The 25,482-nt window shown below is 43.6% G+C and overlaps 1 protein-coding gene across 1 annotated transcript in view; it reads right to left on the reverse strand.

Moving 5' to 3' along the window:
- The window catches only part of LOC124795821 (odorant receptor 43a-like), a 73,362-nt gene that overhangs the window by 17,754 nt on the left and 30,126 nt on the right, over positions 1-25,482 (reverse strand). The window contains exon 3 of the mRNA XM_047259903.1: positions 503-658. Within this exon, the coding sequence (XP_047115859.1) occupies positions 503-658 (156 nt within the window). The remainder of the gene's footprint in view (positions 1-502; positions 659-25,482) is intronic.

The raw sequence follows: 25,482 nt of genomic DNA on the forward strand, positions 1-25,482 counted from the left end.
GTACGATCGATTGGATGCCAGAGTCAGAAGAGTTTTGGAAATTTGTGGTAAGGTCCAAGGGACCAAACTAGTAAGGTCATTGGTCCCTAAGCTTACGCACTACTTAATCCAACTTAGACTAACTTACGCTAAGGACAACACAAACATACCCATGCCCGAGGGAGGACTCGAACCTCCGACGGGAGGAGCCAGCCAGACTCAGCACCTGCATTGCCGTCTGTGGAGACCATGCCTCGTACTAAGAGGGGTGTTTCGACATGAGTCGACAGCTGGTACCTCAGATCCGCTTGTGCTACTGATTCGTAAATGTAACAACTTCATGTACTTCGTAAGCACTGTTGCAATAATAAATCTTGAGTGAACTGGAAACCTCTAAAAAGGAGTACCAATTTTTTTTTCCGGCAATGTATTACGGTGTATGGAAAAGTGTAGTGTATGAAAAAGTCGGAAAGGGCAGATAGAATGGTGACGGTAGAGTGTGGTAATGTGCTGTAAAACTTACCGACAGGAAGGTGGCCCTCTGGATGGGGTAGACCCCACCAGCGGTGAGCGCCAACGGCCGCTGCGCGCGGTTGATGACCAGCTGCACTGCCCTCCCGAAGCGGGCGCCGGCGTCTGGCCACCCACAGTTGTACGCCGCTAGGGACACAGACTCTCCCTGAAACATTCAGGTAACCACCAGAAGCACCGTTAATGTGCCTATCTGTCTCCTGCACCATAAACGGGGAAAGGAACATAACATATGCACAAGTCTGCAAGATTGTGTGGCCCTTGTCATTGAAAATAGGATCTTGTAGGTTTGTTAGGCCACATCATGATCCTCTTCAGATTTCCTCTTTAGAAATCGACGTTCCGACCTCTCTCTGGGACCTTCAAATGAAGTAGTACTAATTATGATAATAAGAAGAACGAAGAACCGCCTTCTCACTCAGTAAAGTTTCTGGAGTTACTGAAAGCATAAGCACAATTCTTCGGAGGAATAGTGTGAAGACCATACTTTCATTCAGTGCAAAATAAAAGACTTTCGACGCAACACGGTCGCGCCAGTTCACCTCCACATTCCGGTAATCTGTGAAGTTGACGCTAGGCTGTGGCAAAGTGCATTCAGACGAAACAAGGAAAACAGTAAAAGAGAGTACATCGAAATAAATTCGCTAAATGCGAATAACTTGTTTTCCGCTGTGTTATGTGTATATGTACCACCTATTGGTGCAATACGACAATTTTTGGAAGAGCGGGACTGGAATGCGGGTTTCCCGCTTATCGTGAGCGGCCGCCCGAACCAATAAGCTACCGTTCACTCCTACTTGACAGACCTAAACTTCCACATACTTCCCCAAACGATAATCTCCTACATTCATCGCTAACACCGTAGGTCTCGATTCATCATAGTCTCATTCTCACCGGGCCTGGAAAACAGAGTGTAGCTGCGAGCATTTAGAGATGAAGGTAGGAGACTATGGTATAGAGACGTAGACATTATGACATGTGGAAGTTTGAGTGGGTCCGGGAACCGTCCACGTATAGCCTAGTAGTTTCCGGCACGGTAGCTCAGCGTGTGCGGTCAGAGGGTTAGCTGCCCTCTGTAAGAAAAAAACTGAGTTAATGAATCAACGATAAAACTTGAATAAGCGACATGGGACGTTCGCCTCGAACAAATACAACGAACATTAACGAACAAAATGAGATCAAGAACAAAAAAAAATAGTTAAGGCGACTGTTCGCGATAAGTAGAAAAGCCAGGTTCAAGTCCCGCTCCGGCAAAAATTTTCATATATCACCAATACGCAGGAAGTCTATACCTAACAAAGCAAAGCCAATTTGTACGCATTTATCGGATTTATTTCGAAGTAAGTTCGGATATCTGTGCATCGTCGTCAATTTCTGTTCATCCAGACATGCAAGCAGCAAAAGAAAGGTTCAAAGAGCACGAAGCTACATGTGTTTAAAACGACGTGTGAAATCTGCACTAGAGTAACGTCTGGAGAACAGCAGCCAGTGTATATTTCAACAACGTACGAACGCGAGCCTCAGAATGAAACATTTATAGACAAAAGTCTGAGACGCAGTTGATATCCCTAAGAACGAAAGTAATTTCAATAGAGATGATGGATATACTCGTAGTCTTCCATCTTCACGGCTACTCGCCATCAAACCACGATGCGCGACAAATGCAAAAGACTACAGAGAAGTAACGCTTACAGCTTGATAGTAATATTTTGGTAAACATTCCCTATCGCTTTCTCTGTGAGATATCGCTAGCTATCCAATGACGATGGCCCACCACTGGTAGCTGGAAAATTTTATCCAAGAAATCCAGTTCTTCGGCACAAGCGTGGAAAAAACTCCATTTTATAAGTGAAAGCGACAAGGGACTTCTAGGGCTCTGCCAGTTAACGTCTACCTTGTGGCATCCTTCCAACTCCACTGGTATACATATGTCATAATCAACCACATGTACTCTCACATATGAGTATTTCACACCACTGTAGGTCTGCCTCGTGCCTCTGTCCTTTTCCCCCCTCCTTTACATCATGTACACTGCAGACATTCCCTAAACCTCCCCCCCACCCAACTCCTGCAAAATGCTGACGAGACTGACTACCTAGCCACTAACCACACCCTCCAACTCGCCCATGACTTCCTCTAGTGCCACTTCAATCTCGTGGACAAGTAGTGTACTACGTGGAAACGCCATCATGTTTGTACCTACCACTCGGCGTTTCCGTCTTCCAGACCTCCACCTCTCCATTTACAACCAACCCATCCCTCTGACAAACGCACTGAAGTATTTGGGATTAACCTTCGACGGAAGAACAACTTTGAACACACGCCTCCTCACCATCCAACACAAAGTCATCAAGTAATCGAAACCAACTGCAAAATGATTTAGTCAAGATATCTGTATGGTGCGAAAAGTGGCAATTGTCTCTTAATAAGGAAAAGTGTGAGATCATCCACATGACTACATAAAAAAATCCGTTAAATTTCGGTTACACGATAAATCACAAAAATTTAAAAGTTGTCAGTTGACTACATACCTATTAATTACAATTACGAACAACTTAACTGGCGGCGATCACATAGATAATGTGTGAAAGGCAAACCGGAGACTACGTGTTATTGGCAGAACGCTTACAAGATGCCATCGGTCTACTAAAGAGACTGGCTACACTATATTTGTTCTTCCTCTGCTGGAGTACTGCTGTGTCGTATGGGATACTCGTCAGATAGGATTGATGGGGGACGTCGTACAAGTTCAAAGAATATCAGCTCTTTTTGTATTATCGCGAAATAGGGGCGCGAGTGCCAAGGATATGATGAGTGAGTTGGGACGGCAATCATTGAAACAAAGGCATTTTTTTGCTGCGGCGAGTTCTTTTCACGAAATTTCAATCACAAACTTTATCCTCTCAATGTGAAAATATTTCGCTACATAGGGAGAGAGGATCATCACAATAAAATAAGAGAAATCAGATCTCGTACGGGGTTATTTGAGTGTTCATGTTTCTCACTCGCTGTTCGAGACTGGTGCGGTAGAAAAATAGTGTGATAGTGGTTCAAACAATCCTGTAATGATGATGACGTTTGGTTTGTGGAGCGCTCAACTGCGCGGTCTTCAGCGCCCGTACAGAGTCCCAATTTTTAGACAGTCCAATTTATTTACACAGTCCAATCTAGCCACTGTCACGAATGATGATGATAATGATGATGATGACGAAATAATGAGTGCAACACAAACGCCCAGTCCCAAAGAACCCTGTGCCAGACACTTCAGTGTGAATTGCAGAGTGGTCATGTGCAGTCATACTCAAAAGTATCCGAACGACCTGAATTGCATTTCGCCGGATTCGCATGCAACCCACATAACGCAGTTGTCTAGCAAGTCCTCTAATCGCTCCTTGGTACAGTCGTTTGACTATTGAAAATGGTTCCAGCAAGTCACCACTAGAAAACACTACTCTGTATCGCAATAACTCAAGATGTAAAGTAATACGACGATACTACAAATATCAGGGAACACCTTATCACAGATAAGACTGTCCTTAAGGATTGTAAGCTCACATAAATACAATAAATGACATACCTGAAATGTTACCACTCTAATTATTACGTCAGATAGGTAATGCACGTAGTAAGTTCGTCGTATTCATGATTTCCTCTTCAAAGTAACGTACCGTACTTATTATTAAACACAAAATGACATTAAAAATTTAAGTTATTCACGAGCAGCTAGTTGAGAATATGTATGAACTTCATGACACGACGAACCGTCTCGTTCTGCATATGGATTCAAACCTAGGTCATGCAGACTAAGCAAAGATTTCGTGACTGACGGAAACTAACAGCCATTCCTGATTAGGCATACAGAGAGTGATATACCTCGATTTTAGTCAGTATCAATTAGCAAATACCAACTTTAAATTACATAACTCAGACATTTTTAACGGACGCGAATTCCTACCCAGCACCTATTGTCCCTGTTAACGAACTCAGAGAGATGTTAAATATTGTTTCTTAGCAAGTAACTTACTTGAAATGCTGTGAGGTAAACCTTTGTGTTGGACAGGGATTCGAACCCAGAACCTAATAAGATAGATATCGAAGCACAATCAACTGTGACATATCGCATTTTCTTGGCAGTAGCTAGATGTTTTAACTGAAATGACGAGAAGAAACATTAATTTTTTCCTTCCAAGGACTCCAACCCGGCACCTATCGCTGTTATATTCTAGAGAAAACGAGCGTTAAATATGGGTTTGTTGCACCAGCAGCGACATGTGAGCATGTTTGAACTAGAAATAATATGACGAAGAGTTCAGTGCTGACTGGGAATAGAGCTCCACACATATCGTTGTTGACTACACACAAAGAGACGCCAGCTACCAAATTTTTCTCCACCAGCAGCTCGGAATAACATCTTGAACTTACAGTGATCTCGCAAATAGTTCTGTGTTTCATTGGGAGTCAAAAACGTCAAATATCGTTAGTGTGGACAACGAATGAAAATACATTAAACATCGAAATTATTATCCACCAGCAGATAGGTGTTCTCATGGTAGATCTTGATAATACATAATGAAATCTTTAGTGCCGAGCCAGGATTCGAACCCATTCACGCGCAATATGTGGAGATGTTGAGGAATCTGCAGTTTTGAACAAACAACAAATTGTAGCCGAGCTGTATTGTCACGAAGGGAACAAATTCCGCGTTAAGGGCGGTCTGAGTTGCATTCCCAGTTCAGAACCAATTTTATCGACCTACAGAAGCTCAGATAAAAGATGGAATAAGTGTCATGTGATCCTACATAGCGTTTGTCTCGTTACTAGAAATAAATAACTAGTATAAGAAAGGTTACTGGTGATAGAGTTTCTATATGTCGCCACTCCAGACTTTATTGTGGCTCAACCTAACGTCTACTTGGGAGAGAAGGAATATCATTTTTAAGGTGAATTTCAGACCACAATGCTATTATATCTTCTTCACTTGGTGAAGCCAGAAGAGAATGGAATCTGTCTCTCCCTATCTAAAATCACTGATCCAAGTTGGAATCGAACCCAGAGCATAGACATATTAACCTATCAGCAGCCCAACAGACCACCAAATCGTCTCCTTACAGGCTCATTTTTCTATCATAACGCCGTTGTGCTACACTGGCTGAGAATTCTGATACACAGGCTGCCTGTATCAATTTGCAGCATGATCAGTAAATTCATTTACTTGGTTGACCGAATCACCATGAACTAGATGCCTCGGCTACCCAGTGCATACATTCAACTTTATTTTGTAATCACCGAAATAAAATCAGGTAACTGCCACCTACACAGAACTGCCAACAGTGTAGGATGCAGGAATCTAAATAGGAAGTGTTCCTTTCCACTTGAGCTACTGAGCGCTATCTGTTTGTTGAAAACGTCGTGCAGTGCAAAAGAAAAGGTGAAACTGTTTGTCTCTCATAAGTGTTGACGTGGCCATATGCCATATGCATTATCCCACAGCGCTGTGGAATGCAGAAGTTCTGGAGGAATTGTTCTTGACTTCTGGAGCTGTTATAGCTACGTGTCAGCTAGTAGCGTAATGCTACGTATCGCGCGCGGTAGATAAGATGTCTCGAATTCAAGTACATTCACTGCTATATTTTTTTAAAACGCAATTCTGCTGTCTGCTAAAGTTATCAAGCTAATGGAACTTGTAACATAATTCTCTCCACTTCTCAACCCAAAATAGTACATGTGGGAAAAGGGCTAACTTCTGCGACATTTTATTCTTTTCAGGTTTAATAGACAACCAGGCAGCAGACGCATCTCGAAACATTTGTATTATGTATGGGGAGAGCGCATCGTGCCAAAATACGTCGGAAAAGTATTTTCTACATTATCTGTCGTCTGGTAGTGGCATTTTATTCTTCTTCAAACCTTGTTTGACAGGTTTAACTCAGAACAAGTTTTCTACATGCATGTAATGAATAAACTGCATGTGCATTTTCAGACTGTTATAGATAACATCAGAGAATTCGTATATATCGTTGATTGTTAATTTCTCTCTCATGTTTACTATTGTTTTAACTACACTAAAGGAAACCTTAGGAAAATTGTGAGCTGTATTATAAGAAATGTAATAAAACTACCCACAATAACCTTACGACGAAAGTCTGTTTTTGTAAAACTGAGTATCTGTACACAAGCGTGCCTCTATCGACACGAATTAGTAAAATACTACTCACTTAGATTTTGATTGGGCCTGTGTTTAATTGGCATGCTGTGTCATACTCAAGAGGTATGCAAATGTGGCATTTCATAAATAAAGTTCTGTATTCCTAGAAACCCAAAGTTTGCTTGTCAGCAGCGGAAAGAGGCGTTACCTGTTGTGCAGCATTGTAAGTTTTTCACCATTGCACTATGAGCCGAAACTATTTCCTTGCAATTTCCTTATCGATGTTTGATCTGACTGTTTTTAGCTCTTTCACAGAAGGGAAAAAACACTACACTCAGTGAGACTGGAACTGCGAACCATAACAGACGCTTTTTTCACAGGTCAGGACGTTACCACAGAGCTGGCGGAGAAGTACGTGGCTTAGCTTCCTCTTAAGAGACCAATAGGGCCTAGAACTCGTAAACCGCTATTTGAAGGACGAGATTAGTTGCGATTTCCACGTGCAACGACTTTCGTGGGCTGAAAACCGTAGATTTACAATCTTTTGTTACACCTCAAGCGATAATATCTCAGATTATTCAATGGAAATGACAGGTAAAATCAAGTGAACTTTGAGGCTTAATTCCGTGCACACCAGGAAGTAACACGTCGCTCACAGAGTTGACAAACATACATTGCCTTGTTACCAAATCTCAGTTACAATCCCAGCAGGAAGAAGACGAACCGATGTGATCTTATAGCGGGCTGGAAAGTGACCATAGCTGGTGTCTCCAAGTCACAGTTGCTACGGCCTGGAATACGTAATGCGTCTGATTCGCATTTCTGTAACTAGGTTTAGAGACTGGAGCGTAGTTACTAATAATACTCAGAACTGACTGCAAACTAAGCATCATAAATCAGTAACTCTCATAGTTGTTTTTATATTTCTTTCGTAAGTGTACTCAAAACTAAGAAACTCATTCACAGACGTTTCCAGGCCTCGCCGATGGTCGACCACAACAAACTAATAAAAATAAAAAAGAATGTGTGTGTGTTGTGTGTGTGTGTGTGTGTGTGTGTGTGTGTGTGTGTGTGTGTGTGTGTGTGTCTGACAGAGAGAGACGGAGAGAGAGAGATAAAAATCAAAAAGAATGACGGAGAGAGAGAGTAAAAAAATGTAAAGAAGTTGAATCATGGTATGTAAAGAAATCTCGGAGTTCGTTAACAGGGACAATAGGTGCTGGGTAGGATTTCGCGTCCGTTAAAAATGTTTGCGCTATGTAATTTAAAGTTGGTATTTGCTAATTGATACTGACTAAAATCGAGGTATATCACTCTCTGTATGCCTAATCAGGAATGGCTGTTAGTTTCCGTCAGTCACGAAATCTTTGCTTAGTCTGAATGACCTGGGTTTGAATCCATATGCAGAACGAGACGGTTCGTCGTGTCATGAAGTTCATACATATTCTCAACTAGCTGCTCGTGAATAACTTAAATTTTTAATGTCATTTTGTGTTTAATAATAAGTACGGTACGTTACTTTGAAGAGGAAATCATGAATACGACGAACTTACTACGTGCATTACCTATCTGACGTAATAATTAGAGTGGTAACATTTCAGGTATGTCATTTATTGTATTTATGTGAGCTTACAATCCTTAAGGGCAGTCTTATCTGTGATAAGGTGTTCCCTGATATTTGTAGTATCGTCGTATTACTCTACATCTAGAGTTATTGCGATACAGAGCAGTGTTTTCTAGTGGTGACTTGTTGGAACCATTTTCAATAGTCAAACGACTGTACCAGAGAGCGATTAGAAGACCTGCTAGACAGCTGCGTTATGTGGGTTGCATGTGATTCCGGCGAAACGCAATTCAGGTCGTTCGGATACTTTTGAGCACGACTGTGCATGTAGAAATATTTCTAAAACTGCCCAAGTCGACTGTTGGTGATGTCTTTGTGAAGTGCAAAGGTGAAGGAAGAACCGCAGCTAAACCAAGATCAGGCACACCTCATGTACTGATGGAGAGGAACTGTCGAGCATTGCAAAGGATGGTTGTGAAAAGTCACATTAAATCAGCGGAAGGTACCACTTATGAACTCCGAAGTGTTACCAGCAGTCCAGCTAGTACAGTGACTGTGCGTAGGGACTTAAAACGAATGGGGTCCAGTGGTCGAGCGGCCCCTCATAAGGCACGCATTTCTGTAGTCAATGCTAAGAGACACTTCAGGTTGTTTAAAAAACGACGCCACGAACAATGGATGACTGGATATAAGCGATTTGGATTGATGGCAATCCAGTGGGAGGATTTGGGTGTGCTGAATGCCTGGAGAACGTTACCTGCCGTTATGTTACGCTAACTGAGACGTACAGAGGCGTTGTTGTTACGGTATGGTGAGCTCTGCTTCCAGACCCGCAACGTCGGCCAGATGAGGTCGCCCAGGACCCACAGGGACATGCCCTTGTTCCTTGTGGTTTTGGTCGACAATGTGGACAACTGGAAAATTTTTCAGTTTGAAAACATTACCGACTTCGACGTGGAAGTCGAGCCACTCCGCGCGAAAGGCAGGCGAGCCCAGTGCTTCAACTGCCAACGCATGGACCACGTGGCAAAGTTTTGCAGGACGCCTGTGCGTTGCTGCAAGTGTGCTGAGGAGCACCCGTCGCGGGACTGCCCGAAGAAGAAGGAAGACCGACCGATGTGCTGCATATGTAACGGGGACCATGTCGCCTGTTACCGGGGATGCGCCGCATTCGAGAGCGGGAAACGCGCCAGCCGCGTAAACCCGAGCCACAGCTTCGCGGACGTTGCCAAGGGTGAGCCGGCCGCCCCCTCCGAGAGGCCAGGGCCGCTCGCAGGGGAGGCAGCACCGGCACCGCAGCCGTCGCAGCTGCCTTCGCCGGCTGCACCGCCTGCAGTCGGGGAGATCTGCTTGCCGGCGTCCGCGGCTGTAGGGAGGGTTGCCGCCCGCGCAGGGTGTTCCCAGCACGCCGCTCCGCTGCGACTACGGAAAATGTCGCGAAGGAGTCAGACCGTCCCGAAACGGCGAAGGAAGACACCACCGAGCTGGCCGCGCTTCTGCGGTCGCTCAACCAACTGATGACGCAGCTATCGGTCCTCGTGGGAGCAGTGACGGCGGCCCTCCAGGCCACCGCCCGGAGAAGCCAGCCTTAAATGGATAACGACCATATTTATGGGTTAACCATTTGCACGTTCAACGCTCGGGGTCTCCACCCCCAGCAGGGCGAGTTTCGCCAATTCCTACGGGACGAGGCGGTCGACATCTGCCTTGTGCAGGAGACTTTCCTCAAACCCGGGGTCGACGTGCGAGCAGCAAATTTTTGCTGCTACCGAGATGACAGAGCCACCCACGGGGGCGGCACTGCCATCTACGTGAAGAAGTCACTGCGCCACCACCGAGTTCAACTGCCGGCGCTCAACGCGCTGGAAGCCACAGGAGTGGCCGTCAACACCACCGCTGGAAAGATTCTTTTCGTGTCGGTCTATCGGCAGCCTAGCAGACCGCTAGACGAAGCCGACTTCGACGTCCTGCTGTCGCTGGAGGGGCGAGCTTTCATTGCCGGGGATTTCAATGCGAAACACACCGAATGGAACTCGCGAACTGTCAGCCGCAGCGGGCGCCACCTCTCCCGCGTTGTTCACCGCAACGGCGCGATCGCCGTGGGCCGTTTGACCCGGCGATCTTCCCTGCACGGGGACAACAGGACGTCCTCGATACTGCTCTTCTGAAGGGAATCGGGCACTTCGCGACCGCCGAGACGCGCAACGTCCTCTCCTCCGACCACGTACCAGTCATTTTGGGCCTCGATGTGGCCGGAGCTTCTCTTCCAGGCAGCCGTCCGAGCTATCGCAGGCTCGACGCCGAGCGGTTTCAGACGAAAGCCCTCGAACTGCTCGAGGACGCGCCAAACCCCGCTGTGGTAGGGGCAGACGCCGCCCTAGCATTCTTCACCCGTACTCCGAACAACGGAGGAAGCCACGCCGAGACGTCGCCACGAGACTTCTCGCGACAGCTACCGCGCCCTATCCTGGACGCGATCACCGAGAAGAACCGACTGTTCCGTCAATGGCAGCTCACTCGCGAACCAGACACGAAGCGCCGATTAAACCGCATGAGACGGGAGATTAAGGCAGCAGTCGAGCAACACCAGAACCAGGAATGGGAAGACCTTGTGTCTACCCTCAATCCTGAGGATGGCAGTGCACGGAGGGTTGTAAAGTCCTTCCTACGCCGGCGACAGCGAATACCGCCTTTACAGGTCGGGAACGATTTCGCCAGCGACCCCGACGCGAAAGCCAGCGTCCTGGGTGACGCATTTGCAGCGAACTTCACACCGGTGACCGACGTCATCGACGACGACCACATACGGCGGGCCCACGAGCAACTACCAACCTTCCGCGCCGCAGGGGAGGAAGGCGACGTTATCGAACCGATAACGGAGGAGGAAGTTGCTGTGCAGCTTCGCTCGCTGAACCCCAAGAAGGCTGGAGGCAGCGATGGCGTCACAAACCTCCTGCTGAAGGACCTTCCGCCGAGCTTACACCGGCAACTTGCCGATGTTTTCAACGAGATTCTCCGATCATGTGTCTACCACTCTGCGTGGAAACACGCGGAGGTCGTGGCCATTCTGAAATTCGGCAAGGACCCACGCCAGGCATCGGGCTACCGACCCATCAGCCTGCTCCCGTCCCTCTCGAAAGTTTTCGAGAGGCTGTACGCGAGAAGACTGATGCGACACGTCACCCAGGAAGGCATCATCCCGGACGAGCAGTTCGGGTTCCGAGAAGAACATGCCACTTCCCACCAGCTCTTGCGGGTGGTAGAACCGGCGATGAGGGCACTGGAAACAAGGGAATTCCTTGGCGCAGTGTTCCTCGACGGCTCCCGAGCGTTTGACTCGGTGTGGCACGACGGTCTCGAGTTCAAAGTTTTGGAACAAGGGATACCGACGTCCCACATGACGCTGCTGCGGTCGTACCTGTCCGAACGAACCTTCCACGTGAGGGCTGACGACGGTACGTCCACAACCGTGCAGGGGTGCCGCAGGGGTCGGTTCCCGGCCCCTCGCTGTACTCCCTGTACACTGCCGACGCGCCGAAAGTGGCAGGAGTCGAACTGGCGCTGTACGCTGATGATACAGCCCTGTTCACTCGCAGCATGAACGCCCAAGTGCTGAGAAACCGCCTCCAACGCGGGTGCGACGCCTTGGGCTCATGGGCAACAAAGTGGCGGTTGAAATTCAACGCCACAAAGAGACAGGCAGTCGTCTTCACCCGAAGATTTCTGCCGCCAGGGCTTACGCCGGTCGAAATCCTGGGAGAACCTATCCCATGGGGTGGGACGGCGAAACACCTAGGGGTTACCCTAGACCGCAGGCTCACCTGGAAGCATCACATCCGTGATGTGAAAGGGAGAGCAATAGGACGCCTTCGCGCCCTGTATCCGCTGCTAAACCCGCAGTCGTCATTGCCACCGCAACACGGCATCACGCTTTACCTAACATTGGTTCGTCCATTGTTAGAGTATGCGGCCGTTGTCTGGGGGAAAGCCGCAGATGCTCACATTGTGACTCTGCAGCGGATACAGAACCGCGCCCTGAAGACTGCTATACATCTTCCGTGGCGCTTCTCGACGCGCCAACTCCACGAGGACACCGCGATCCTGCCTCTCCGAGACAGGTTTCGCGCCATCGCCAGGAAGTTCTACGAGAAGACGGGACGCTCCCGCAACCGGCTCATCCGTGGACTGGGCCAACAACCTCATCACAGGCAAACCACACGTTGGCCTGACCTGCTGAGGGATTAAGTTTTAGTAATCCCTCAACAGAGTGTGTCTTTCTCTTTTTCAGGTTACACCAGACAGGACCAATCATCAAGAGTGGTAACATATCTTTCTCTCTCTTACAGGAACCGCAGGAATGACAAATTTTTGCCTAAACTGCACCACCACGAGCCAAGGACAGGCTCGTCATTCCAGCGTCAGCGTCTCAGGAGCTCATTTCGTCAGCGCACCTGACAATGGCGACATGTCTGATCGCCGAAATATTGTGCCCATTGGAGAGTATGAACCGGCAGTACACCCGTGGACTGTTCGAGCAAGAAATACGCTGGGAGGAACTGAAGAATCACACTGGTTTTGTTGATTCCTGTCTCACGAGAGCATCGCTGCAGAGTTTTTCGAGAAAGAGGTTTTGTTCCTTGTAGACAAAAAATTATTCCCATTTTTTTTTAATTAAAGAGAGATTCAGTCGAAAATGTATACATTATTTTGAGACACTGTGTAGGTCAGTGACGTAAATTGTGATTTGCAACATTTGAAGTTACGTTCGATTTAATACTCTTTTATTAAAGAACATTTTATGTATTACAAATTGTCATTTGCGTTTTATTTCAGTATTGTGTCCGATTGTCGTATCTACATGACTAGTCTGCAATTCACACTGCTTGTCAGAGGGTTCATCGAACCATTTTCACACTGTTCCTCTTCCATTTCACTCTCGAACACCGCGCTGGAAAAACGAAGACTTAAATCTTTCTGTGTAGTTCAGATTTCTCTTATTTTATTACGATGATCATTTCTCCCTATGTAGATGGGCGTCAACAAAATATTTTCAATTTGGGGGGGGGGGGGGAGTTAAAGACCGAAATTTCTTTAGAAGATCTTGCTGCTGTTTTAATGATTATCACCCCAACTCGCTTATCATATCCGTGACACTGTCTTCTTCCATTTCGTGGTGGTGTAAAACAAGCTGCCCTACTATAAATTTTTTCAATGTCCTCCCTCAATCCTATCTCGTAAGGATCCAATACCATTGTCCATAATGCTGAACGTTATTACGAATTTGGCCAAGCATTATAGACTAAAATTGTTTGCTTAACATTTCCAACTTAATTCACTCAAACTTGATGATTATATACCTTCACTTTATAATGTGACACCCTACTCTAACACTACCTATTTTATAGCAATAACCGATACAATGTATACTGTCGATTTTTGTATAGGTGCACATTCTCGGCTGTTTCACTAAAAGAATTTCATATGATTTTGTATACAATGTATTATATTTCAGGCTAAAATGTATAAAAAGAAATTAATGTGTTACAATCGATATGTACTAACAGTTAAAATAACGCCTCTTTTAAAAACATTTGAAATTACGAAATTTCTGGCATACTTAAAAGTCCTATTATTAATAGAACAATCTGACGATAATTATTAAATTTATTTCTGGATTGGTTTATAAAATAATAATATATGTTGGTGATGATTCATTTTTGTCAAGAATGTTGGTAATCTCTTTTGTTTTGTAAACTCTTTGGAATAATGTGAGTACCGCAGAATGTGGGAGTAGTGGGCATGGCTCTGATGGAAGTAGACGTTTTTCTAAGTTTGTCAACATCAAATTAATTATTGGTTTTTTGAAAGTGGAAATTTTAAAAACGGTCTGATATTTAATAATGTGACAAAGAATAAAATTCAAGAAATATACAGGCAAATCTTCTTCAGTTATTTAGTCATCAGGAGCCCACAACGTTAAATCAAAATTTCAGCAGCAAGAATGTAACCCTAGACGCAAGACTTAGAGCCAACACCACGAAGAGAAAATGAAGATAAGTAAAAAGCTTTTCTTTTGTATATCTTACACCTCTAGACGCTTTTTAAAATACTTAAGAGACTAAGAGAAATTTAATGGTGATGTATGGGAGGGTAAGATTACAACATTGAATGACAAAGGTAATTCACCGAAACAGATAAACAGAATACTACCAAAGTGTGACAGCTCTTCGTCTGAATTTCGTGATAATCTGTTAATAGGTCAGTTGGTGCCGTTTGTGCGATCCTGTTATATGCTACTTTCACTAATTTTAAGTTCATCCACAGTGTGTTTTTCTACCAAATGTGATAACTTTCAGCAGAATTTTCATGGATGCTTTAATGTTAAATACACCAAAATACAACAGTTGCTCATTGTGTCCCAGTGAGTATGAAAGTGTTAGATTTCCAGCATCCACCGCTAAACACAACGTGGATCTGGTTTTCTCAGCCATTGTGTCGTGACATTTTGTTGTTTGGCATTGTACTACGGAGCGTGTCGCGAAATTTTGTTCTATCTAGAGATCTAAATTTCATAAGTGTGCATTAGAGCGCGTTTCAATTTTTAATGCGATCTGTAATAATTTATAATCAATTCCTAGACAGTCTGTACACACCAAGCGGCAATTTATGGAGTAAAAGATTATTTACATTTACTTTTAAGGGCTTCTCCGCTGTTCAGCATTTGGCGTGTATTCCCATTCGCCAGTTTTCACATTCGTGGTAGCCTTCCTCTTTCTTCCTCATCTTTCCAATAATTCCCACTCTTCATGTTACTCTCGACTTCCCGGGGGCGAGCATTCCAGAATTGCTTTTGGCCATCTCCCTTGCTTCATTCTCCGTATATGGCCATACAATTGTAACTCTGCTCTCAGTTCTTTGGACGACTGGTTGTTCCATATCCATTATCCCCTTAATTTCCTCATCTCATCTCCTCTCCGTTCGGGACATCCTGGTTGCTCCACTTATTCCATAAATTTCTACGGCCTGTAGTCTACTTCTCTGCCTCTCACCCATGGTCCCTCTTCCTTCACCATATGTTAGTGCATTTTCCACTGCTGTTTAAGAAATCTTCTTAATTTCTTTGATGGAATTGGCCGAGAGGAGGAATGAGAACTCCTTCCGGCATGATACTATCTACTAATTGTTATTTGCCAATGATCAAGTATCTGATAGCACAAAGTGGAGAGAATGTCAAGTTGATGATAAAGAAGTTAATGGAAGCATTTGAACGAGGCGCGTTCAGAATAAATATGAGCATAACAGAATATCTAGGAGTGGGAAGAGATGGAAGAGGTACAGTACTGCTGCAAGGAACTCTTACAGCTGTAAGGCTTCTGTTCCATTATCCAGCAGGATCCAGCAGGCAAGAGCAGCACGTAAGATGCTAAGTGGTGTTCTGTGGAGCAGGGCAATATCAAAAGAAATAAAAGATAAGGCCCTCCGTTGCTTGTGAGGCTGCTGTTATATAATAATCTGATCCACTGGTACGAAGAGTGGAATGCTGTAACACCTTTGCTTTACGTAATAGCCATGTTTACTGTTCAGCAGTGGCGATTGCGCGATAACGAGAGCGGTGACGTAGTCAGTGTAATCATCTAGAGATACCAGAGTAGTTTTTCACGCTCAAAATCGCGTCTCGTCGCCGTGCGATAATTTTCGCAGGTGGCATGGTAAAAACCGGAATATCGACAACATGGTGCTTTTAGGAGCATGTGCGACTCTGACGCAAGGAAAGCAATAAATGAAAATAAGACTAGGTAAAATGTAAGACATTTAAAGGGATAAAAAAGTGTCCTACCTGCTCCCGAACGCTGTGTGCGCCCAGGCAGTACAGTAGGAGCTGCATAGCGACTGTAGGACCGGAAACCAGACACTTTACCAACGCACCACTTTCTGAACTCTGTGAACATAAGCACAAACCCAACACTCACTAACGGACAGGTCATCAATGCATCGTTTTATAGGGAAAATTAGATGAGAAGAGTTGATACACGAATAGCGCTGTACGTGTAGTACAATTAAAACAGAAATTTTGACTGCGAGTAATGTATTTACTTGCTTCTCGAAAGAGTATTTACATGAGCAACGAGGGCTACAGGAGACTTAAGAGAATGCAAGACACGTTTAAAGTTGTACACTAGTGTTTTGGAAGTGCAAGACAGAGTGAACTCTGTAAAATATCAGTACATTTTACGAAATATAAAATCTTCTTTTAGCTCACTTTGTTCTTCAAAACTCCCGCTTCTCAACGTTTCAGTTCTGCAACTGAAATTTTCTAAGGAAATACCCTTCTAGAGTGACAGACCGTTGTCTGTGAATAGCTGCTTGGAGCATTTTACGTAATACGAGTATATTGCTATTGTTTTGTTGAGCAGTAGGCACTCGTTTGTTACCCGGTAAAGCTTAGCTGTACTGAGTATGTCAGGCTGCTTCAGGAGTTACTGACGGCCCAATGCTAAAGGGAGTGTACTGTTTATAATACTGCAATGGGGTAAACACAACAGTTTTGCTTACTGTGCAGCAGTACAAGTTTCACGAAAGCTGTTCAATCATTCACGTCGTATGGAACACACGTGAGCCTTACTACCTTATTCGGGAGGACGACGGTTCAATCCCGCGTGCGACCATCCTGATTTAGGTTTTCCGTCATTTCCCTAAATCCCTCAAGGCAAAGTCCGGGATGGTTCCTTTGAAAGGGCACGGCCGGCTTCCTTCCCCGTCCTTTCCTAATCCGATGAGACCGATGACCTCGCTGTCTGGTCTCCTCCCCCAAAACAACCCAACCAACCCAACCCCAACCTTACTGTCTTGTATAACGAAACGGTTTACCGGCTATTAACAAAATTTATTTTCATAAAGCGTGTTTCTAAACTACCCTTACATACTCCTATGAATTTAGAAAAGGAACACTTGTCTGGAGACGAACCATTTCCGTGCTGTAGGAGCGAATGTGAAACTGTGTGTTCCTTTGTTTCATGCCTCGTGGATGAAGGAGCGATAGTGACTTACTGCGTTCTGGTAACTACTATTTATTGTAAACTAGCGCGGTAATATTGCCCGGAGCAAAAGTACCGACGAATGGTAGAATATTCTTAACGCACTCTGGTATCTAATTTCTTCTGATGGTTAGAATCTCACACTGCTTCTCAAATGTTAGCTTTGAGAACTGCTAATGCATTAATAAATCGCTTACAAATGTAATAATTACTAGTGAAAGGCATATTCTGCGAGCGCCTCTCTGGCAGCAGTCAATCCCCAACACCCCACCCCCCGCTACCGTATTAGAAAAAAAATATTTTGTAATATATACGTGGTGTCGGTTCTTCCGGACATGTCTGAAAGAACAGACACCACATATATATAATTAAGGCGAGGATGGCCAATGATCTCTTCAGTGAAGATGCTCCCCAGTCTCGAACTCTTACGGAATCTGCAAAATAGTTGGAACAGTGAGGATAATGGGTAAGGGGAAATACATTAGCAGTGTGTAATTAAGTTGAAAATTGAGTCTGACCGGGGTCGTGCTAACCCATGCAGTTGCGATGCCCTGGGTGTCTGGATGGCTCGGTGGCCAGAACCTGTGCTTAGTAAGCAGGAGACCTGTATTCTAGCCCCGGTACCGCACAAATTTTCAACTTTCCCCATTGATTTAAATCAGTGCCTGCTAGTAGCCAATGCCTGGAATTCCTCTGCATCTTAAAATAAAATTATGATCTTTAGAAATCGAATTCCCATTCTGCCTCGCCACATGGACCTGTTAATTTGTAATATGGCCGTCATTTGGCGTGAAATCTCAGTCAGAACTATTTCCCGTTTCCAGGTACTCTACTTGCAATTGAAAATGCGACGTAACTCTGCATTTCTAATAGTGTTGTACCTTCAGTTATCGATGTTTTTTCTCCTCTCACCAGGAAATAATGAACTCTCCAAAAAGTTGAATATAACAAATATTCACATGCGCCAGAACGTTACCTGCTTGAGACCAAAATGATATGCGCATATCTCAAACATTTTCCTCTCGGTTAAGTAGATTTTAGGTAGTAGATACCAATCATAAAGTTAATACGTTTGGTGATTAATAAACACAGTCTTTCGACAGTTTATAATTTGATGTGGTACCAAATTGTGCTTGGTTTTCTCCATCCTTATCCCTTACATGAAACTAATATGAGCCTCCAGCTCCTTCAGCCGCTCCCTGTAACTCTGCTCAGATCCTCTGTACGAACTTGGTCAGGGTCACAGAAAATACACTTGTTGGTATTACGAGTTAAATTACTAGAAAGAGTTGAGGAAGTGAACTGAAACTTTATGCGACAAAATTTTATGTGGTTGCAATTCAGTGATCACAAAATCACCTTAAATGAGGAACAAAACTGAGAGTACGATTACACTACTTGTGCCAGACACAACTTGATTTTTCCAACGCATTGGGCCTTGACGCACGCTTTGATTCGGTTTTAGAAGTGACATGTAAACCTCTTGGCCTTCTCTGAAATATGGACACTCACAAATGTTGTGTTAAGGAGCTGTATAAATTCGTAGCGTTTCTGTTTTGGAAGTTCGTATTCCGATTGCTATGGTTTTATTTATCGATTGTTATTGCATCATTACATGCGTGAATCCAAAGGCAACTCGCTTAAGAGCACAGCCAAAGATACACAAACAAGGTAATCCGATACGTCCTGTGGTGAACTCTATAAATAGCGCAACATACAAATGTCACAGAAACTGAATAACATACTTACGAAAAATTGTACATGTGAAACAACATATTCTCTTTCCCAAGATACTCGGTTATTATCACTTGACATTACCGACCTTTACTGAAACATATCCATACAAGAAGCTGTAACAGTAATACAAAAGAACCTTACGGTGCATAAGAAACTTGCATACATAGATATTACTGAATTTATGGCACTACTCCAGATAACTCTAAGTTACAACTACTTTACCTTAGGCAACATTTATAAGCAACCAGATGCCTTAGCAAAGGCGTCATATATGTCAGATACCATAGCTGACATACATATAAATCACTTGGAACAAAAGTTATTTAGCAACCAAGAACCCTGCATGGAGGAAATTGAATTTTATAGGGAATGTGTAGATGACACACGACTCTTAGTGAGAGGGGATGCCAAAGACATAACAGACATTCTACATTGCTTCAGTAATCTATACGAGAAAATTACGTTTACAGTGGAGCATAAACAAGACAAAAGCACCAGTTACCTGGACTTTAATATTACAAGAAACAACAGCACTTGCGCATTCAAATTTTTTAGGAAAAATTCAGTGACCGACACCAAAATCCCAGCAACCTCTTGTCACCCGGGCATCCATAAGCAGTCAGCATACACGTCATTGATACGTAGGGCAACTAAAATACCTTCCAACCATGAAAACAAGCAACAAGAAATTAATATAGTGAAACAGATTACAGTTGCCAATGATCGTACTGCTTCCATGGTAGTCACAGTCCTAGATAAAATGAAGAAAGTCCCAAACACAAAGTGCACCACAGAAGAAAGAAGACAAAAATAAATGTTTATCTAGCATCTCATACGTTGGCAATAAATGACAGAAGATTGCAAATATTTTCAAAAATCTCAAAGAAAAATTGGTCTTTCTACGTCAAATAAACCACAACAAAAACTAATACATAATATGAAGTGTAATTATGACGCAGACTCAGACTCTAGAATCACAAAGTGACTTATCAGGAATGCTCCGTGTTCTGCCTAGGAGAACCAGATTGAAATTTCAACACCAGGTACACAGGAGACATTAAAGCCTACACACACAACAGACACCCAACATCAGCAATAGCCACTCACGTACATAATACAGAACACCCATTTGGAAAAGTAGAAAAATGTGAAAGTACTTCATCGATTAAACGAAGGGCATAAAATGGATTTGTTGGAAGAACTGGATATAGATTCACATTACAGAAAATACAAAAAGAAATGTTAAATGAAGAACGTGGAAGAAAATCAGACGTTTTGAGAATATACTTAAATAAAAATTGTAACAAATGGAAATAAGCACCATTGTAAAATGGATATAAACAAATTATAATCCATATTGTAGAGATAATTATTCTCTGTATAAAAGCGTATCATGTATTATGTAAGTTATTCTCGATAATTAGTGTGCAGTGGAAGTTTTGTCTGATGTTTAACATGTGTGAGACACTGTATAAATGGACTATAAGGAAACTGTAAGTACAAGTTCTTCCAAATTTCGCTATTAGCTACATATAAAATCGATAACTAAGTAAAAATTGCGCGTTTTTTATTTGTTGAAGTAAGTCAACAAAACCAGCCGGAACCCCACAAACAGAAAAAAATTACGTAAAAATGACATAATACAATGAGAAAACATACTTGAAAACGGGAATCATTTCCCAAAAAACGTCGTGTACAATATGAACTAAAGAAAATCGTGTCTCGTAGCGGAAATGTTATTTATGAACGAACCCATTGTTTTCACAGTCTCAGGCGTCCGAAAAACCATTTATAATGGACAAAATCAGAGTGACGCTAAATGGTAGGACAGATTTATTATGTTATGCAGACGGCATCGCAGCTCTAGCAGAATCAGAGGAAGAGATGGCAGGAACTGTAGAGCACCGAGCGCAAAATTCAAGTAAGATCGGGTTACGGATTAATGCGGAAAAGACCGAGATAATGGAGGCATCATGAGAATCCCCTAATGACATCCCATTACAGGTAGGGGTATGGAAATATGCTAAAGTGGAAAATTTTAAATACCTTGGTACGTGGTTCAACAGGCAAAATAATTTAAAACAGGAAATAAACCAACGTATTGTGAACGGGTCTAATACTTATTTCAGTCTAAAGCAGATAGTGTCATCCAATAATCTGTCAATTAAGACCAAACTTAAAGCATACAATGCCGTGATAGTGCCAGTATTGTTGTATGAGACAGAAACGCCAAGCATAACAAAGAAGGATGAAGAAAACTTGTTGGGTTTCGAAAGAAAAGTTATGAGAAGGATCTTTGGACTTGTCGAGGAAGAGAGCTCGTGGAGACGTAGAAAAAACCAAGAATTGTATGAGCTGATGAGGCAACCGAACATCGTTCAAAAACTGAACGCGCGGATAATAAGCTTGGCAGGCCACATTGCTAGGAGACCAGACACCTCTCGGGCAAAAGCCGTATTTATGGGAAGAGCTGTTGGAACCCACCCAATCAGAAGACTCAGGAAGCGATGGGAGGATGAGCTACAGAAGGACATTTGCCAGCTAGGAGTCAGTGACAACTGGATCCAAAGTGCACAAGATTGCCATCTATGGAGGAGCATTGTGATTTCGGCACGTGGTCTACAGGGTAATCTATCACCGATATGATTGATTGATTGATTGACGTGGTTTAGTCCTTATAGAAGGACCCGTGGTCTAGGGGTAGCGTCTTTGATTCATAATCAAAAACGTCTTCGGTCCCGGGTTCGATCCCCGCCACTGCCTAAATTTTGATAAATAATCAGCATTGGCGGCCGAAAACATCAGGGCATAAGAAGTCAGCCTCATTCTGCCAACGGCCTTGTCAAAGAGGGCGGAGGAGCGGGTCTCTTGTCCTAGGGGTGGGAAATTGCCACTAAAGGCGGAAGAATCATCAATGATCAACGACATGAGGATGCAGAAGACAATGGAAACCACTGCACTAAAGACACGTAACGTGTATCCACAGGACATGTGGCCTGTAATTGAAGAAGTGTCATGATGATCTCTCCATTGGCAAAAGATTCCGGAACAGTCTCCCATTCGGATCTCCGGGAGGGGACTGCCAAGGGGGAGGTTACCATGAGAAAAAGATTGGATAATCAACGAAAGGATAACGTTCTACTAGTCGGGGCGTGGAATGTCAGAAGTTTGAACGTGGTAGGGAAACTAGAAAATCTGAAAAGGGAAATGCAAAGGCTCAATCTAGATATAGCAGGGGTCAGTGAAGTGAAGTGGAAGGAAGACAAGGATTTCTGGCCAGATGAGTATCGGGTAATATCAACAGCAGCAGAAAATGGTATAACAGGTGTAGGATTCGTTATAAATAGGAAGGTAGGGCAGAGGGTGTGTTACTGTGAACAGTTCAGTGACCGGGTTGTTCTAATCAGAATCGACAGCAGACCAACACCGACAACGATAGTTCAGGTATACATGCCGACGTCGCAAGCTGAAGATGAACAGATAGAGAAAGTGTATGAGGATATTGAAAGGGTAATGCGGTATGTAAAGAGGGACGAAAATCTATTAATCACGGGCGACTGGAATGCAGTTGTAGGGGAAGGAGTAGAAGAAAAGGTTACAGGAGAATATGGGCTTGGGACAAGGAATGAAAGAGGAGAAAGACTAACTGAGTTCTGTAACAAGTTTCAGCTAGTAATAGGGAATACCCTGTTCAAGAATCACAAGACGAGGAGGTATACTTGGAAAAGGCTGGGAGATACGGGAAGATTTCAATTCGATTACATCATGGTCAGACAGAGATTCCGAAATCAGATACTGGATTGTAAGGCGTACCCAGAGCAGATGTAGACTCAGATCACAATTTAGTAGTGATGAAGAGTAGGCTGAAGTTCAAGACATTAGTCAGGAAGAATCAATGCGCAAAGAAGTGGGATACGGAAGTACTAAGGAATGACGAGATACGTTTGAAGTTCTCTAACGCTATAGATACAGCAATAAAGAATAGCACAGTAGGCAGTACAGTTGAAGAGGAATGGACATCTCTAAAAAGGGCCATCACAGAAGTTGGGAAGGAAAACATAGGTACAAAGAAGGTAGCTGCGAAGAAACCATGGATAACAGAAGAAATACTTCAGTTGATTGATGAAAGGAGGAAGTACAAACATGGTCCGGGAAAATCAGGAATACAGAAATACAAGTCGCTGAGGAATGAAATAAATAGGAAGTGCAGGGAAGCTAAGACGAAATGGCTGCAGGAAAAATGTGAAGACATCGAAAAAGATATGATTGTCGGAAGGACAGACTCAGCATACAGGAAAGTCAAAACAACCTTTGGTGACATTAAAAGCAACGGTGGTAACATTAAGAGTGCAACGGGAATTCCACTGTTAAATGCAGAGAAGAGAGCAGATAGGTGGAAAGAATACATTGAAAGTCTCTACGAGGGTGAAGATTTGCCTGATGTGATAGAAGAAGAAACAGGAGTCGATTTAGGGGATCCAGTATTAGAATCGGAATTTAAAAGAGCTTTGGGGGACTTACGGTCAAATAAGGCAGAAGGGATAGATAACATTCCATCAGAATTTCTAAAATCATTGGGGGAGTGGCAACAAAACGACTATTCACGTTGGTGTGTAGAATATATGAGTCTGGCGATATACCATCTGACTTTCGGAAAAGCATCATCCACACGATTCCGAAGACGGCAAGAGCTGACAAATGCGAGAATTATCGCACAATCAGCTTAACAGCTCATTCATCGAAGCTGCTTACAAGAATAATATACAGAAGAATGGAAAAGAAAATTGAGAATGCGCTAGGTGACGATCAGTTTGGCTTTAGGAAAAGTAAAGGGACGAGAGAGGCAATTCTGACGTTACGTCTAATAATGGAAGCAAGGCTAAAGAAAATCAAGACACTTTCATGGGATTTGTCTACCTGGAAAAAGCGTTCGACAATATAAAATGGTGCAAGCTGTTCGAGATTCTGAAAAAAGTAGGGGTAAGCTATAGGGAGAGACGGGTCATTTACAATATGTACAACAACCAAGAGGGAATAATAAGAGTGGACGATCAAGAACGAAGTGCTCGTATTAAGAAGGGTGTAAGACAAGGCTGTAGCCTTTCGCCCCTACTCTTCAATCTGTACATCGAGGAAGCAATGATGGAAATAAAAGAAAGGATCAGGAGTGGAATTAAAATACAAGGTGAAAGGATATCAATGATACGATTCGCTGATGACATTGCTATCCTGAGTGAAAGTGAAGAAGAATTAAATGATCTGCTGAACGGAATGAACAGTCTAATGAGTACACAGTATGGTTTGAGAGTAAATCGGAGAAAGACGAAGGTAATGAGAAGTAGTAGAAATGAGAACAGCGAGAAACTTAACATCAGGATTGATGGTCACGAAGTCAATGAAGTTAAGGAATTCTGCTACCTAGGCAGTAAAATAACCAATGACGGACGGAGCAAGGAGGACATCAAAAGCAGACTCGCTATGGCAAAAAAGGCATTTTTGGCCAAGAGAAGTCTACTAATATCAAATATCGGCCTTAATTTGAGGAGGAAATTTCTGAGGATGTACGTCTGGAGTACAGCATTGTATGGTAGTGAAACATGGACTGTGGGTAAACCGGAACAGAAGAGAAAAGAGAATCGAAGCATTTGAGATGTGGTGCTATAGACGAATGTTGAAAATTAGGTGGACTGATAAGGTAAGGAATGAGGAGGTTCTACGCAGAATCGGAGACGAAAGGAATATGTGGAAAACACTGATAAGGAGAAGGGTCAGGATGATAGGACATCTGCTAAGACATGAGGGAATGACTTCCATGGTACTAGAGGGAGCTGTAGAGGGCAAAAACTGTAGAGGAAGACAGAGATTGGAATACGTCAAGCAAATAATTGAGGACGTAGGTTGCAAGTGCTACTCTGAGATGAAGAGGTTAGCACAGGAAAGGAATTCGTGGCGGGCCGCATCAAACCGTCAGTAGACTGATGACAAAAGAAAGAAGAATATGCTAACCGAGAGATGCCATAAATATTTTATTTTTCCTTTTAGGTGACAACACTTGCCGAGTGTTGTACTGGAGCTATCATCAAGACTGTGTAATGTTTTATGCTGGAAAGAAGTTATAATTTTCTTATTTTGGATGAGGTAGTTTCCAAGACTTCCACTTCATGGAGAAGTGTTGTTACAACTTCCAGCTTGCTTAACATCCATGAAGTCTGCCAGTCGTTGAAAATTTGTAATTTGAAGTGTCTTGTCTTGATATCCAAAGATAAGCGAGACTTAGAGAATAATATAGTAAAGGCGAACTGCTCGTCACAAATGAAAGATCACACTACATACGCGTTCTGAAGCATTGTAATCTCCCTCTTCCACTCCCTGCCCCCCCCCCTCCCACCCCTCCTCCCTTCTCCACACCTCTTCTCTAGTACCAATCAGGGTACACAGGCTTTTAGATCGACGCGCATACTCACGCGATCGTAAGGCGATCGAAGGGCATA

The sequence above is a fragment of the Schistocerca piceifrons genome, chromosome 4, assembly GCF_021461385.2.
Source record: "Schistocerca piceifrons isolate TAMUIC-IGC-003096 chromosome 4, iqSchPice1.1, whole genome shotgun sequence".
NCBI lineage: Eukaryota > Metazoa > Arthropoda > Insecta > Orthoptera > Acrididae > Schistocerca > Schistocerca piceifrons.